Here is a 13,749-nt window from a genome sequence, read left to right on the forward strand (position 1 = left end):
CAACTTTGAGATGGGAAATGTTGTGCTTTTTGAGAAAAGAACACATTTTCGTCACAATAAGTTTGGGAAAACCTTTAACAACAAATACAGTTTGCAAAAATGTAATCGCATTCTCAGTTGTAGCTCCATTACAAAAGCAATAGTAAAGCCATTTGGAGTGGTAATCAACCAATAAAATTAAATACTTGTTTTCACTGGACAAGTACTCGTAAGGACCAGAAAAATCTAACCCCACTTAATCCCAAGGATTCTCAAGAAGTGGAACAGGATGCAGAGGAGTAGAGAGGGTCTTCCAATGTTTGTCCGATAAGAGGTATTCTGCCCAACTATCAATTAATTTTCTGTCCTGTGCGTCCATGGAGGGCCACCAATAAAACTGTTTAATCCTTTGACAAGTTTTAGTAACCCGCGGGTGCCCCTGATGAGCAGTTTGAATGATAACATTGCGTAAAGATTTGGGTGGGACAAACAAGTCGTGTCACATGACAAAATTACCAACTACAGATAACTCATCAGACACGTTTACAAAGAATCTAAGCTCCGAGGATAAAACTCTACGCTCAGGCCATTTGTTTGTAATAACATTATAAGTGTGGTGTCGTTATCGTATTCTGTGTTCCACTCACACTCGGAGATAGGTAAACATTCAGAAATAGCATAAATGGATGCAACCAGGCACACAATATCATCAGCTGCCTCAGGAGCTTCGTTCAAGTACATCCTTGATAAACAGTCAGCCCTGAAATTATTTCCTCCAGGAATGTGTTTAATGATTAAATGAAGCTCCTGAAGTTTAGAAAGTAGCCGGACTAATCTGACGGATGCTTTATTTTAGGAGCTATTTGAAAGCATGTGCGTGAGTGGCTTATGGTCGGTATTGATCTCAAACTCATGACCCCAAATATATGTCTTAAACTTGTGAATAACCCAAAAACAAGCCAGGGCTTCCCTCTCGATAGTGCTGCACCTGGTGTCAGCTGACTGAAGCGCTCTGGAGGCAAAAGCAATGGTATGTTCTTTGCCTGCCACCCATTGTCCTAACACCGCTCCTAAACCATTAAGGCTGGCCTCAACAGTAAGAAAACACTTATAAGCATCTAAAAAAGGATGCAAAGCTGGGGAGTCCTCAATGAGTTTTTTTTTTTTTACCCGGTCAGACACTTTTTGTAAATCTGACCATGCAAACTTTACACCCTTTCTTAGAAGAGCTCTCTGAGATTCCACAATTTGAGCATAACATTGCACAAATCTAGCATAATATTCTGCTAGTCCAAGGAATTAGTGCAAGGAATATCTATCATTGGGAGGTGTGGCATCTCTGATCGCTTTTATAAGGGAAAACTTGGGTTTTATGCCACTAGGTGAAAGAGTATGACCTAAATAATCTAACTCTTGTACTGCAAACGTGGTCTTGTCATGTCTGACAGTCATTCCAACTTTCTTCAGTGTTTCCAAAACCTTGATTTTTCTGAAAGTGGAATTTGGTGATATGCGGACTTTAGATCTAATAAAGAGAAGCACTTCGCCCCACCCAAATTAGATAGCAAATTGTGGATCTTTGGTAGTGGATGGCAATCCACAATAATATTGTTAATAAGGTAGCACAAGTCGACACAAAACCTGACCTCGCCTGATTTTTTGCGGACTAAAACTATGGGAGAAATCCACTCGGAGGAATTGCAAGATGTGATAATTCGCTCGTCACATAAGTCCTTCAGAACTTTTTTGAATTAATCTCTTGCACTCAAGGGAAGAGGTAGAACTTTGTGGACGATGGGTTGTGCATTAGTTTTGAGGCGAATTTCATGCACGAAACCTAAGACATTGCCAACCTTATTTTCAAACACAAAAGGAAATTGACTAAGTAAAGTGTTAACATTGTAATCTGAAACCGACAGATTGGAAACATTAATATTTTCAAATTAATGGTAGCTATGGTAATCCGCTGGAATATCTCCCAAAGTGACAGGTTTATCTGAACCATGTTTGAGATACAAACCCATTTTGGCTACATCTAGCCAACCCAAAATGTTTCTACCCTTAAGGACAACATAAACTTTGGTAAAAGTGCATCTGCCAAGACATTCAAACTTGGAACGAAAGTACCGTAAAATATTTATTTCTTTTTCACCCTACGCTTTTGGGTTGACATCAAATTTAGTAAGGGAAACATGACTACCCCAGTTTGCATAAAATGTTGAATCTGACCATATCGTGATAGGAGAACCTGAGTCAGCTTTCACGTGTAGTGGAATTGCGACCAATAGCTCACACCTTGGGCCGTTGACCTTGGAAAGATAAATAGATTCACATTCAATGGATAATTGGACATTAAGTGTTTCAGAGCACAACTCTAGATTCTCATTGAATTCAATATTGTTGACCCTGGTGAATCTCTTACTGCCCCTGCCTACGGCTTGCAGATGTCCAATTTTTTTTACAAGATGAACATCTTTTGCCGGAAGCAAAACAATTGGGGGTGTTTCCAAGAGGGTTCTTTGAGCCGCATCTGTAATAAATTGTTGGTTTCCTGGAGAACTGTCTAGACTAATTATTAACAAGGTTTACAGAGCAAGAGGAGGAAGAACATTCATTGACCATGTAAACGCTTGGTTGTGACTGCCTTTCTTGTGAAATCTTTTTAGAAATGGTTGCACGTTCTATACTCTTGGCATTGTCTACGGTTTCAGCCAGCGTAGGATTTTTGCAACTCAGTAAACGTTCCTGATTTTTCTTTGAAAAGCAGGAAAAAATACATTGGTCTCTTATACACAAAGCTGTACTTGCACCAAATTCACATGTAGACGCTACTTATGAGATTTGAAGAATAAATGTGTACGCTTTATTAAAGGCTGCCTATTGCTGAGAAATGGATATGCAATAGACTTGTATACAAAGTGGTTGAAGTGTACCTATCGCTGAGGAATGTGACAAAGGCTCCCTATAGCTTGAAGGTGTTACAAGCGTGCCTATAGCTGAAAATTATAGCTGTGATAGGCTTTGGAAGTTGCGAACAGGAGCGTGCCTATTGCTGTGAAATACGATGGGTAGAGTATATGTGGAAGCGTGCCTGCCGCTGAAAGCACAATAGGCAAGATATGTCTAAAAGTGTGCCTATCACTGTGCGGTAAAGTTAGGTACGATCGTGAAATCGCCTATTTAATTATTTATTTATTTTTTAGAAGAAAAAGTGGCCGCCTGACTCCATAACCAGGGTGAAGGTTGTGCGTAGGTTTCTACAGCTGGTGGGCTTGCACTGCTTCAGGCTTGCTGCGTCAAAGTGACAAAGTAAGACAAGCGTGCATGCACATTCAAAGGACGCGCTAAAGCTTGAGCGAAGCCAAACTGCTGCTTAAGCGAAACTGTGTGCAAAGTAGAAATGAAGGAAGAGAAAGGTAATAAAAATTGTTCAAGCGTAATTCCTGTGAATTTGTGCAGAGTGCCACTTGGGCAAGTACGATTTGCGCAGTATCGGTGGTGTAGGGAAGTGAAGTTGCTCCCAAGCAATTTGGGAGGCAGTGAGTGCGGAAGTTCCCTCTCGTCTCCAAGTTATTGAAGAATGAACAGGAGAGCTTTAAGGTTTTCTTTGAGGATTTATTTCCGGAGCAACCCACCCATGACCAGAGCCATCCAGCCATGGAGAATCCAACGCCACCACTGGTGTTGCTAAGATTCTTCGCAACTGAGCGGCCACCCTCGAGAATGTCAAACACGAATGTACACAACCATAACCATGAGTCGCGTGGTAGCACGCGACTCATAGAAAAGCATAACATTACAACAGTGGACTCGACATCAGGCTCACCCGCAGCCCCTTTCATGGAGGGGCCTCGAAGGCAGTGCTGGGCTGCGTCACCCCTCAGGAGTCATGAAATGACATATTTCTAAAGCGCGCGTATAGTCACAAGGAGTGTCCCGGTGCTAATCTCGAGACAGAAACCTCATTTGGAGTCACCCCACCAGTAATTCTTGTTGGAACAGCCACGTTTTAAGTTGTTTTCTGAAATATATCAGGTCCTGAGCTTGCCTCAGATAGGGAGGTAATTTATTCCACAAACGCGCCGCTTGAACCTGGAATGACCTTCCTCCAATCCGAGATTCCAGGCGGGGTGCCACCACTCTGTAGCAGCCCCCGCCCTCCTAAATCGCCACAGGGATCAAGAAGTTACAAAATGAGATAATGATGGTAGTGACTAAAGGTAAATTAGTGCCAGCGCCGCCAGAGCCTCACAAGAGTACGTCCATCTTGGTGGCGGTCGTGGCCATGCCCCCTCTTAAACCAATTATAATGTCTACCAGGTTGTTCACAATCAGTGAGTCACCTGGTTTGTCACTAAATATCACATTGGGTAAATATCTTTCGCCCCATCCAAGCCAACTCTGCCCACCTCTTCTACATATAAGGTGGAGTATCTGAATTGGCATTGGATAACAGGGTTAACATGCTCAAGCACTGACCCCCGCGTAGTAGTATCTGGGATAAGTACCCGGTGAGAATTCCCTGATTGGGGTTTATGCGGGGCTAAAGCAGGTACCTTTGAATTCTCAAACATTTTCGGAACATGCTTTGCTTCTTTGATTGGATATAGGCATGGGGTATAGTTCAAGGTGCTGTGGGGACAGTAGGTTTTAAGATTTATTTAACTTCCTCCAGTAAATTGTCAATTCTACTCATCACACAATTTTCCACTGCAGACTTGAGAGGTTGTTTTAGCTACGGTAGAACCAACAGCAACACTAGGTGCCTTTCTTTTCCCATCTTAATTGCTTAGCAACCACAATGGAAGGGCTGGACCTGCCACAACAGATTCGGGCACTCTGCTTCTACTTCAAAGGGAAAAAGAAGAATAACAAAAATAAACTGGCACTAGAATTACTGATGCAAATATCCAGCTAACCGCGGTCTCCTACCTTAATTAATTAATTAAAACCAGATATAACCTACACAGCCCATAAAAGATTAAAAAGATATGATTGTAGTAATCCAAATGAGGCTTCGGGTCTATCAATCCATATGTCAGTGAGTACTTAGTGGCATGGACACTATAGAGGGAAGCGCAAGGACAATGTCCATGGCTTTATGCAGATGTTAGAGGGGTGGCCCAGCCCAGATTCCTCTGGGCTCTGACAGGCGTGGATAGGCCCGTGCGGCACCTATGTGTGTCCTCCGCTGCTGGAAAGTTGGTGTGCTTAAAAGTGCTATTGCTGTGGGTAGGGCTGATGCTGGCATCATCACCTCTCCTGACATGTGAATACTGGACTATGTAATCCCTTCATGCTGCCCCCACTGAGTTAAGCGTCCATCGCTCCGGGGGAAGATGGTTCGCTTAAAATCATTTTTGCTGCGGTCAGGGCGTATGTTGACGCCTGCGCCTTTCCTGGCGGCGTGAAAACTGAGATATGTAGTCCCGTCATGCCACCCCCATGAGTTAAGACTTTTTCACTGTAAGAACTTTTGGAATACTAAACCTTTATATGCCCTACATCTGGTTTCGTGGCTGTACAGGGTTTGTAGGTTCTCCAAGACCCCACGGTACCCAGAGCCAACAACTGACCTGCACCGTACAAGGGTTTTTGATTGAGTACCGAGTGTAGACCAATTTATATGGTGAAATAAGTTGAGTAAAAAATGGGTTTTATAGGAAACCTATGCATTTCTTAAATGGGCACAAGATATGGAGTTTAGGTGCAGTGGCTGTTTGTACATCTATGAATTTGTGGGTACCCATACTAGTGTTTCTTTAGGTTGAAATCCTTTAAAAACAGAAGACAAGAGGCGTTTGGCAAAACAGAAAAAATTGTTTAATTAAACAGTACGGCACGGAGAACAGTTATGGGCACGAGAGCTGAGGACTGTCAATTTATTATCCGTATATGTCCTTCTTTTATACAAAACATAATGGATTGTTAAAGTTTCTGGCGTACCATACATGGTGAGGAATGTTGGTTGCTGCTTTGGAGTCCTAAATTAACTGTCTAATGATTACTATAAGTGGATCTCGACCTTGCGTTGACACAATGTGATCAGTAGATAATGTGTCCAGATGTCCGGCATAGGGAGCGCGTGAACACTACGTGTACTGAGTCCTGGTTGCTTATGTGTTCCTAACTCATGTGGATTCTGACATTTCAGGGTGTTTTTAGGAGCATGCGTACCCCCTCCGGCCATGGGAGTTTTTCTTTTGGGCAATCTTCGTTTACCATTGTAATGTCGCTGCATCTATCTGTGGGATTGATAAAAAAATGTCCTGCTTGAGTGTTTGCCCGACAGCTACGCACCCTTCCATCTGTGGCCTATCATTCAGCAATCCCGTGCCTGGGTCTTAGGGCCTGCTTGATAGCAGGAGATCCCCAATTGTATAACCCCGCATACCAATAGCAACATAAATATAATTGGCAACAGTGATTTACATAAACCAGATATCCATTGTGGCAGCCATGAAAACCAATTTGAAAACCGCTGTTGCTCAGGGGCACCTCCCTCTTCAACCATGTTTCTTTGTAAATTATGCAGTGCTTGAATGGCAAGCGTGTGGGTCCCATTGTCCATGTCATTCCCTGGGATGAACGTGCAGCCAGCCCATCCATCTCAGAGCGAAGTACCAGCATTCTATGAGCATGGCTGCCACCGAGGACAATGCCCAGGGACCTCTTGACACATACAGTATTGACTAAAGCCCACATTTATCCAGCAAGACCATTTCTATTCTGATTGCTGGGTCATCTCAGCCTCCAAAGATCTAGTCATTAATGGGAGTCAACTGGGAGGCCCAATATTAAGTATACTTTTAGCTATTAAAAGTTAAAGCATGCTGCCAAATCCACTAGAAAATAGCAACATTATGTGTGTGTATTTAATATTCATTGTTAGGTCTTCATTTGTCTGCTTCTCATCTGTTTGTTTCATGTCAATCTCATTAAATTGTATTGAAGTTTCTGTTTATCATTCTAGGATACATATTGGGTAACTGTGCCATCTGATCCATTATTACAAATGAGTTGTTCTCATTACGTCATGAACCATGATACAGAACCCCGATAAGGCTAGAGTCCCTGTAGGGAAAGAGGCGCGAGTGGGTTGTGCAGGACCCTAAGGGCTGAGAACAAAATATTCCCAGCTGTTAGCAATAGGGGTTTACCCATTAGGTAACTGTGCTTGTGGTAACTGTTATTCTCCCTGCCCCTATGTAGCATAATATAATATGACTGCAGTGCACTGATATTCTGCTCTTTGTTCACACCTCAGTTTTAGCCATACATGGTTTTATTTTTATCAGCAGCTTCCTGTGAGAAGAAAGTGCTAGTGATGCCAAGACCCCCCGTGGAGGTGAAAATACATACTCGGTCCATTCCTACCAGTATGCCACCTCCTCCGCCAGCCCATCTCAGCGGCCCTCGGCCAGTCTCCTTCCCTGCTGGTGCTGGTAAGTTTCCTGCTCTGTGTACTGTTGGTAATTGCATTGCTAAGGGAGTTGATTTAGACAAGTTTTTAGAAGTTTTAAATATGTATTTTTGTGCCTGCTGCATATTTAACCCTTCCTCTTCTCCCTATATTAAAGGCCATGTTAATGTTCTATTTGAATTACAGTATTTGAACAATGCCCTGATACCTCATGACACTACACAAACAAATCCATTGATGCTATGTAACTCCCTCCTGTCGAGACTTATGTATTTTCATTGCGACTGACTTATCTGTTCTCACCAGAGGATAGAAACAAGATCTACCATAGAGCTTAAACCTGTTGACAAAAACGAAACCTGTAAGATCAAAAGGTAGGCCATTCTCAAATCTGTTTATGCAACAAACAAAGCTTTTGTACAGGTTATTCAGCAAATGAAGCTGCCACGCTTTCTACAACTCGTACAAGAAATGTCTTTGTTTATCTCTTTTCGTCGACCCCCATTTCCTGCTAGGTCTGTCCCTTGTTTGATATCGGACAAGGCCCCTGGAAGGGCCTTTGTGTGGTAGCCATCTTCAGATTCTCTCTTTTTTTTGCTGTTGAGTCTGGAAGCAAAGGAAGAAGCTCCGAAGTTTTGGAGGAGACTTCCGCAAATGTGGCCTATTTTTGGGGGCAAAAAACAAATGAAGGACAGTAAGGTACTGGAGGAGGAAGGAGACCTTTCTGTAAAACCTGACGGGAAAACCCATCAGAATATCACATGACGTACATGTTCATAAAATGAGGCATTATAGGGGTCATGGAAAATACCCTCTAAGTTTTTGTCCAAACTGCCATCACAAGTTTGCACAATGCAACCCGCACATAGTCTGTAAACTCTGCCTACCAAGGGACCACTGGGACAAGGACTGCAAGGCCTGGACCATATTTGTGTTGAAAATTCTTAAGGCCCTCAGAAAGCAGAGAGATGAAGATCACATAGCAATGTCCATCAGCCAGAAGCAACTGTTATCGTTGAACGACTTGGGTCTCCCAAGCGACGAAGATGAACATGTTGGGGCTGCTGAGTCAGCTCACGGAGGATCAACATCGAAATCCTCGAGAGGGACGCGAGAGAAAATATGCTGCGATGAAGGCAATGAAGGATGTCAAGAAGATACCTGTAGAGTTAATAAAACTCCCTCATCCCTTTGTTATTAAGGGCCAGAAGAAAATAGCACAAAAGGCAACCCAGGTGTCAAAGAAAACAACGACCGAGGGTCAGCCCGACCAAAGGAGTCCCACAGATCCCATACCAGGGTACCAATGAGGGCAAATCATCGAAATTGACAAAAACCAGCTCGGGTCGAGAGGCCAAGAAGGAAAACACCAAGCCTTGATGAAGCAGGACACTCATTTGGGAGTGTGAGGCCCTTTGTTGAGGCTGGCTCCTTGATGGCTTCTTTGCTCTGATCCAGTGTACTTGGTAGCATTGGGAGGAAGTGGCTGCCCTTTGCAGATGACATTAGTGTCTCGAGGAGAAAACATGACTCTCCTTTCTCCTCCTCTAAGGGAACCCCTAAAGTGTCTGCTGCTCTTTTCACCAGACTGTTATAGAAGGCCATGTCATCTGGCGGCTAAGCCTTCGAGGGGTAACTACAAACGGTTAGAACTGGGACCCTTGCTTCTAGTCAGGAAAAGAAGGGACCTCTTTTTGATAACCTCCGCTCACCCCATTGTAGCTTGGCACGAACAGCCAGGCTTATCTTTTAGGCAATGTGTAAAGGATTGACACAGTGATAACACCACAAATGGACACCACACTGATGCATGAAAATAACAGTGTCTTTATCGAGAAGAAAAATATGGTAAGACGACAAGATAAAAAACCAACATATGCGAATTCATTATATTTCACATTGCCGGTTATTAGGCCACAAACACTTATAGGTTCTTGCGGTATTAATGAGCAGATCACGATTTTCAAATGCAGTCCTATGCAGTTCGTAATGCGATCTGTATCGTTAGACTAATGTAGTCCTTAATGTAAGAATAATGCAATCCTCAATGCAAGTAATCAGGCAGTTCGTAAAGCAAGAATAATGCAATCCTCAATGCACGTAATCCGGCAGTTTGTAATGCACATATAACGCCCTCCTTAATGCAAGTAATAAGGCTGTTCGTCATGTGAGAATAATTCAATCCCCAATGCACACATACGGCAGTTCGTATTGCAGGGATAATACAATCCTCAATGCAAGTAATAAGGCAGTGTGTAATGCAGGAATAATACAATCCTCAATGCAAGTAATAAGGCAGTTCGTAATGCAGGAATAATACCAGGCCAATCGACGCAATTAGCAAGGGCACCACTAGGCCACAGCCCCAGACAACAGTCCTGAACTTCCGAGGGCGGCCCCGGTGCTGCCAGGCATATCCGGGCTGCTCGACAACCACCACCTGGAACGGAGTGATCCGCTGTGGGGGCTCCAGAATATTTAGGAAACAAGATTTGAGAGCTTCTGAATCGTGTCATTGAAATTATTGGTTATTTCTTCGAGTTACTGAACTCCCCCACGGCGTACAGCCCTTTTGGCCTGATGTCTCAAGTTGATTGACTGATCGAACCCGATCTACCCTTGTGGGATGCATTTTTTACCGCGTTCCTGACACACTAGGATATCCCAATTTGCCTTGACTGGAAGAGCCCGGACGGGTTGGAATTATCAGCAGCTGAGCGACTATCCAGACCCACTTCGTCTTTGTACAGCCCTGAAGAAGTCGCGGAGCAATTCTCCTTAACGCGACGAAACACGTGTCGGCTGGTTTGTTCGCCGTTCATTGAATCCTGCAAGGATTTAAAAGACTGAACTTTATACTAACAGCATTTGAGGACTGTTCCTTCCGTCTGAAGAATACCTTATTGTAGTACTTATACTTGTGTTTATCATACCGATTTTACTTTTTATGTGTGCTTAGGTGTTTGGTTTTTTCCGGGCCGCTCGACAACTCAGCGCATCTAACGCGATGCAACCGGAGAGAGATAGGAGCACTCCTGCTCTCCTCCTGCCCTCTCCGGGCTGCACACGCTTGCAGCTCCCGACCGGAGTCCAATCCTTAACCGGGGAATGTGCTGCCTTGCTCTCTCTCTCCCCGCTCTTCGGACGTCCTGCTGGGCGCTTCAGATGATGACGCAGCTCCGATGCAAGGCGACGCTGCAGCCGGACAGGTTACGGTGCTGCCTTCTCTGTTGCTGATGATCTTGGGCAGATTACTCTTGCGAACAACAATCTCGATTACCTCACAACTTGCTTAGCTTAACGAAATTCTTCAGCACATTGCAGCTGGGGCCGGCAGCGGCGATCTTGATCCACAGATGACGGCTCGGTCCACAAACAACTTCACAACAGCGTGGACGATGATTCACGCTGTGGGGGCGCTGCAGTCACAGGGCACTTTCCAACTAGCACCACGGACACCCACAACAGTCTCAGTCTGCACACGCACAAAGCGTCGTTGAGACTCAGTTTGGTTTCGGGCCACATAGTCCCGGGGGAATGCTTACGAAGGTCTCGGGCTGCAAAAAGCACACGCACAAAGCGCTGCTGAGACAAACTTGGAAACTTTTATGTTCCTGAGTTTCCACAACAGGGAGCCACCTTTCCTAGGGCCCTTGGGGACAAGTTACTTCAGGACACAACACACAGCAAAGTCCTTTCAAGCAGGGGGACACAGCACACAGCAAAGTCTCTTAGACTCCCCTTAGTTAAATCTGCAAACTGCAGGCCAGCCCTAGAACACACAGCAAGGGTCAGTCCTTTTCTTCAGTCTCTTCAGCTGTTCTTCCTTCGCAGAGGTTCTTCTTGACCACGAAGTAGTTTCAATCCTTTTCAGTCTTGATCAGTCCAACATTCTGGGGTTTCGGCTCTCATAGTTATACCCCTAAATGTCTTTGAAGTCTTTGTGTTCAGGGGGGCACTGACCCCTGTCCAAACCAGTTCTCGGTGTCTCCCTGCCAGTGACACCTTCTTCCTTTGAATAGTGGGGGGTCTGGTTCCTCAATCACTCAGCGTGAGGTAGAGGCGTCGTTTTATGGCTGCAGCCCAGGCCTCTTCACCTCCAGAGACTACTCCTCCCCCTACACTCCAGATGCAAGTCAGCCTTTTGCTGTCTCACCTCCTCCCCTGGGTCAAGACTTTTCCCAGATTCTATCGCATTCAAATCCAGACAGTCAGTCTACAACCAAGCAGAGACACACAGAATTGTTAGAACAAAGAAACCAGCCACTTCTAAAAGTGTGGTTTCTAAACACACAATGCAAAAACCACCTTCACAAAAAGATGTGGTGTTAAATTGTGAGTTCAGGCACACTAAGCTTTACCTCACCATCTTAAGCCTATGGGAAGATGGGCTGGAAACATATTACATAGCCTTCCCCATTCTGTCCTATGGGCAGGATAGCCTTGCAACAGTCAGTGAAAAACAAAATGGAGAGTATTTCACTGCCAGGACATAGTACACACCTCAGTACATGTCCTACCTTTCACAGACACTGCACCCTGCCTCTGGGGGGGCGGGTACCCTGGACCTACCATAGGGGTGTCTGATATGCATGGAAAGGGAAGGGTAAGGCCTGGAAAGTGGGTGCACTTGTCAGGACAACATGGCAGTTAGCAAACTGCGCGCAGAAACTGCAGTGGCAGGCCTGAGTTCTCTCTTTAGGGCTACATGTGTGGGTGGCACATCTAGTGCTGCAGGTCCACGAGTAGCATTTACATTAACAGCCCTGGCACTCCTAGTGCACTTTACAAGGGACTTCTGTAGTAAGGCAAACATACTAGTTATGGACAACCAATTACCATAACAATTTTAACAGGGAGCACTTGCACTTTGACACTGATCAGCAATGGCAAAGTGCCCAAAGCATCTAAGTCGACAACATTATGTCAGAAAAGGTCTAGGAGGAAGGCAAAAAGTTTAAGGAACTTTAGCTACAAAGGGCCAAGTCTAACACAAACCTACACCTCTGGACTCTGAATCGAGGTCGTTCCCTGCTGCCTCTTCCGGGCTGTCGAACTCCTCTTCGGCTTCCTCCCTGTGAGGTTCGGGAGTTGTTGGTGCTTCGAGAGCAGTCTCTTCCTCTTCAATGTGTTTTTGTCTCAAAACCGACCTGGAGAATCCCAGCGCACATCAGCGATGTAATGTGATTCAACAGGATTATGTTTAAAGAGGAGTAACAATATCTCCGAGAAAGAAACATCAGCAAAAACAAACACGGAGAAATATCCGCTTCCTGCGGATTTTCTGAGATGGCTTTCTTCCCATTTGAAGGTTCCTCTGTACTGCAGAGCACCCATCACTCTTGCTGTTTCATTATCTTTTTTTCAATTATCTGTAGTAAGGACTTGTCTACTTCTTGGCTGAACAAAGCGTCTCCTGTAAAAGGCTTATTAATTATTGTGGTTGTGATCTCCTGTTTAAAGCCCGAAATCCTCAGCCAGGTGTGTCTTCTGAGGGTTGTACCTCTACACATTTGTCTAGTGGCTGTATAGGCCGCATTTATGGCTGACTTTAAGCTCGTGTTTGCAATATTTTTTCCCTCTTGAATGATTGATTTTGCTCTTTCCTTGCGATTGAGGAGGGCATCAGAATTGTTAATATGCCATTGCGTTGCTGCCCCTCTCTCCATCTTCTTACCCATCACAAATTTTCTTTTGCTTTTCCTCTTGGAGGGTGGACAAGTGGAAGAATGAGTATTTCTCCTTCTTAATGCTGTGGTGACAATGATGGACTCTGCCACTGTATTCCCTGTATGTACTTGGGGTACTTTGAAGAGAGTCTGAATTTCTCCTCCACCCTTGGGGTGACGCAAGCGCTGCTTGGCAAGGCCATAAAAAGGGGGAACTAGGAGCGATGAAGGTCCAGCATACGTGCTCCTTATCACATTCTTGTGATTCTTTCTCTGCAGGGCAGCATCAGCAACAACAAGAATCTCTTCTTGAGCACTAATAAAGATTCCAAACATTTTTGGCTCCTTGTGACCAGAGGGGATGCTAGTAGACCACTCCCGCCGACTAATCACATCCCAACATTGGCATGGGTTGACCATTTCTCATCACTCTACTCTGGGTCTTGCACCACTGACAGTGATGATACTACCAACAATAGAATCCATCCCACTGCCACTGACTTCCTCACAAGAGATGAAATTATTTCCAGTGTGAACTCTATCGTCCGGTCCAAAGCCCCCGGCCCGGATGGTGTCCCAGGTGATGTTTTTGTCAATTACCCGGAGAATTGGGCAGCTTACATCTTAGCCCTAGCCAACGGGATATCAGCAGGGGCCTAAGTTCCATCTTTATGGAAG

General features: G+C 44.7%; 1 protein-coding gene across 6 annotated transcripts in view; it reads left to right on the top strand.

Annotated features, from left to right (window-relative positions):
• The window catches only part of CBFA2T2 (CBFA2/RUNX1 partner transcriptional co-repressor 2), a 397,115-nt gene that overhangs the window by 34,000 nt on the left and 349,366 nt on the right, over positions 1-13,749 (top strand). For 3 of the 6 annotated variants that reach the window (XM_078652273.1, XM_078652269.1, XM_078652274.1), the window contains exon 2: positions 7,281-7,424. In XM_078652273.1, the coding sequence (XP_078508399.1) occupies positions 7,307-7,424 (118 nt within the window). In that variant the 5' untranslated portion in view covers positions 7,281-7,306. Of the gene's footprint in view, positions 1-7,277; positions 7,425-13,749 lie in introns of all 6 variants that reach the window. The other 3 variants (XM_078652270.1, XM_078652268.1, XM_078652271.1) reach the window with 1 other exon arrangement.

This window comes from Lissotriton helveticus, chromosome 7, assembly GCF_964261635.1.
Source record: "Lissotriton helveticus chromosome 7, aLisHel1.1, whole genome shotgun sequence".
In the NCBI taxonomy this organism is placed as follows: domain Eukaryota; kingdom Metazoa; phylum Chordata; class Amphibia; order Caudata; family Salamandridae; genus Lissotriton; species Lissotriton helveticus.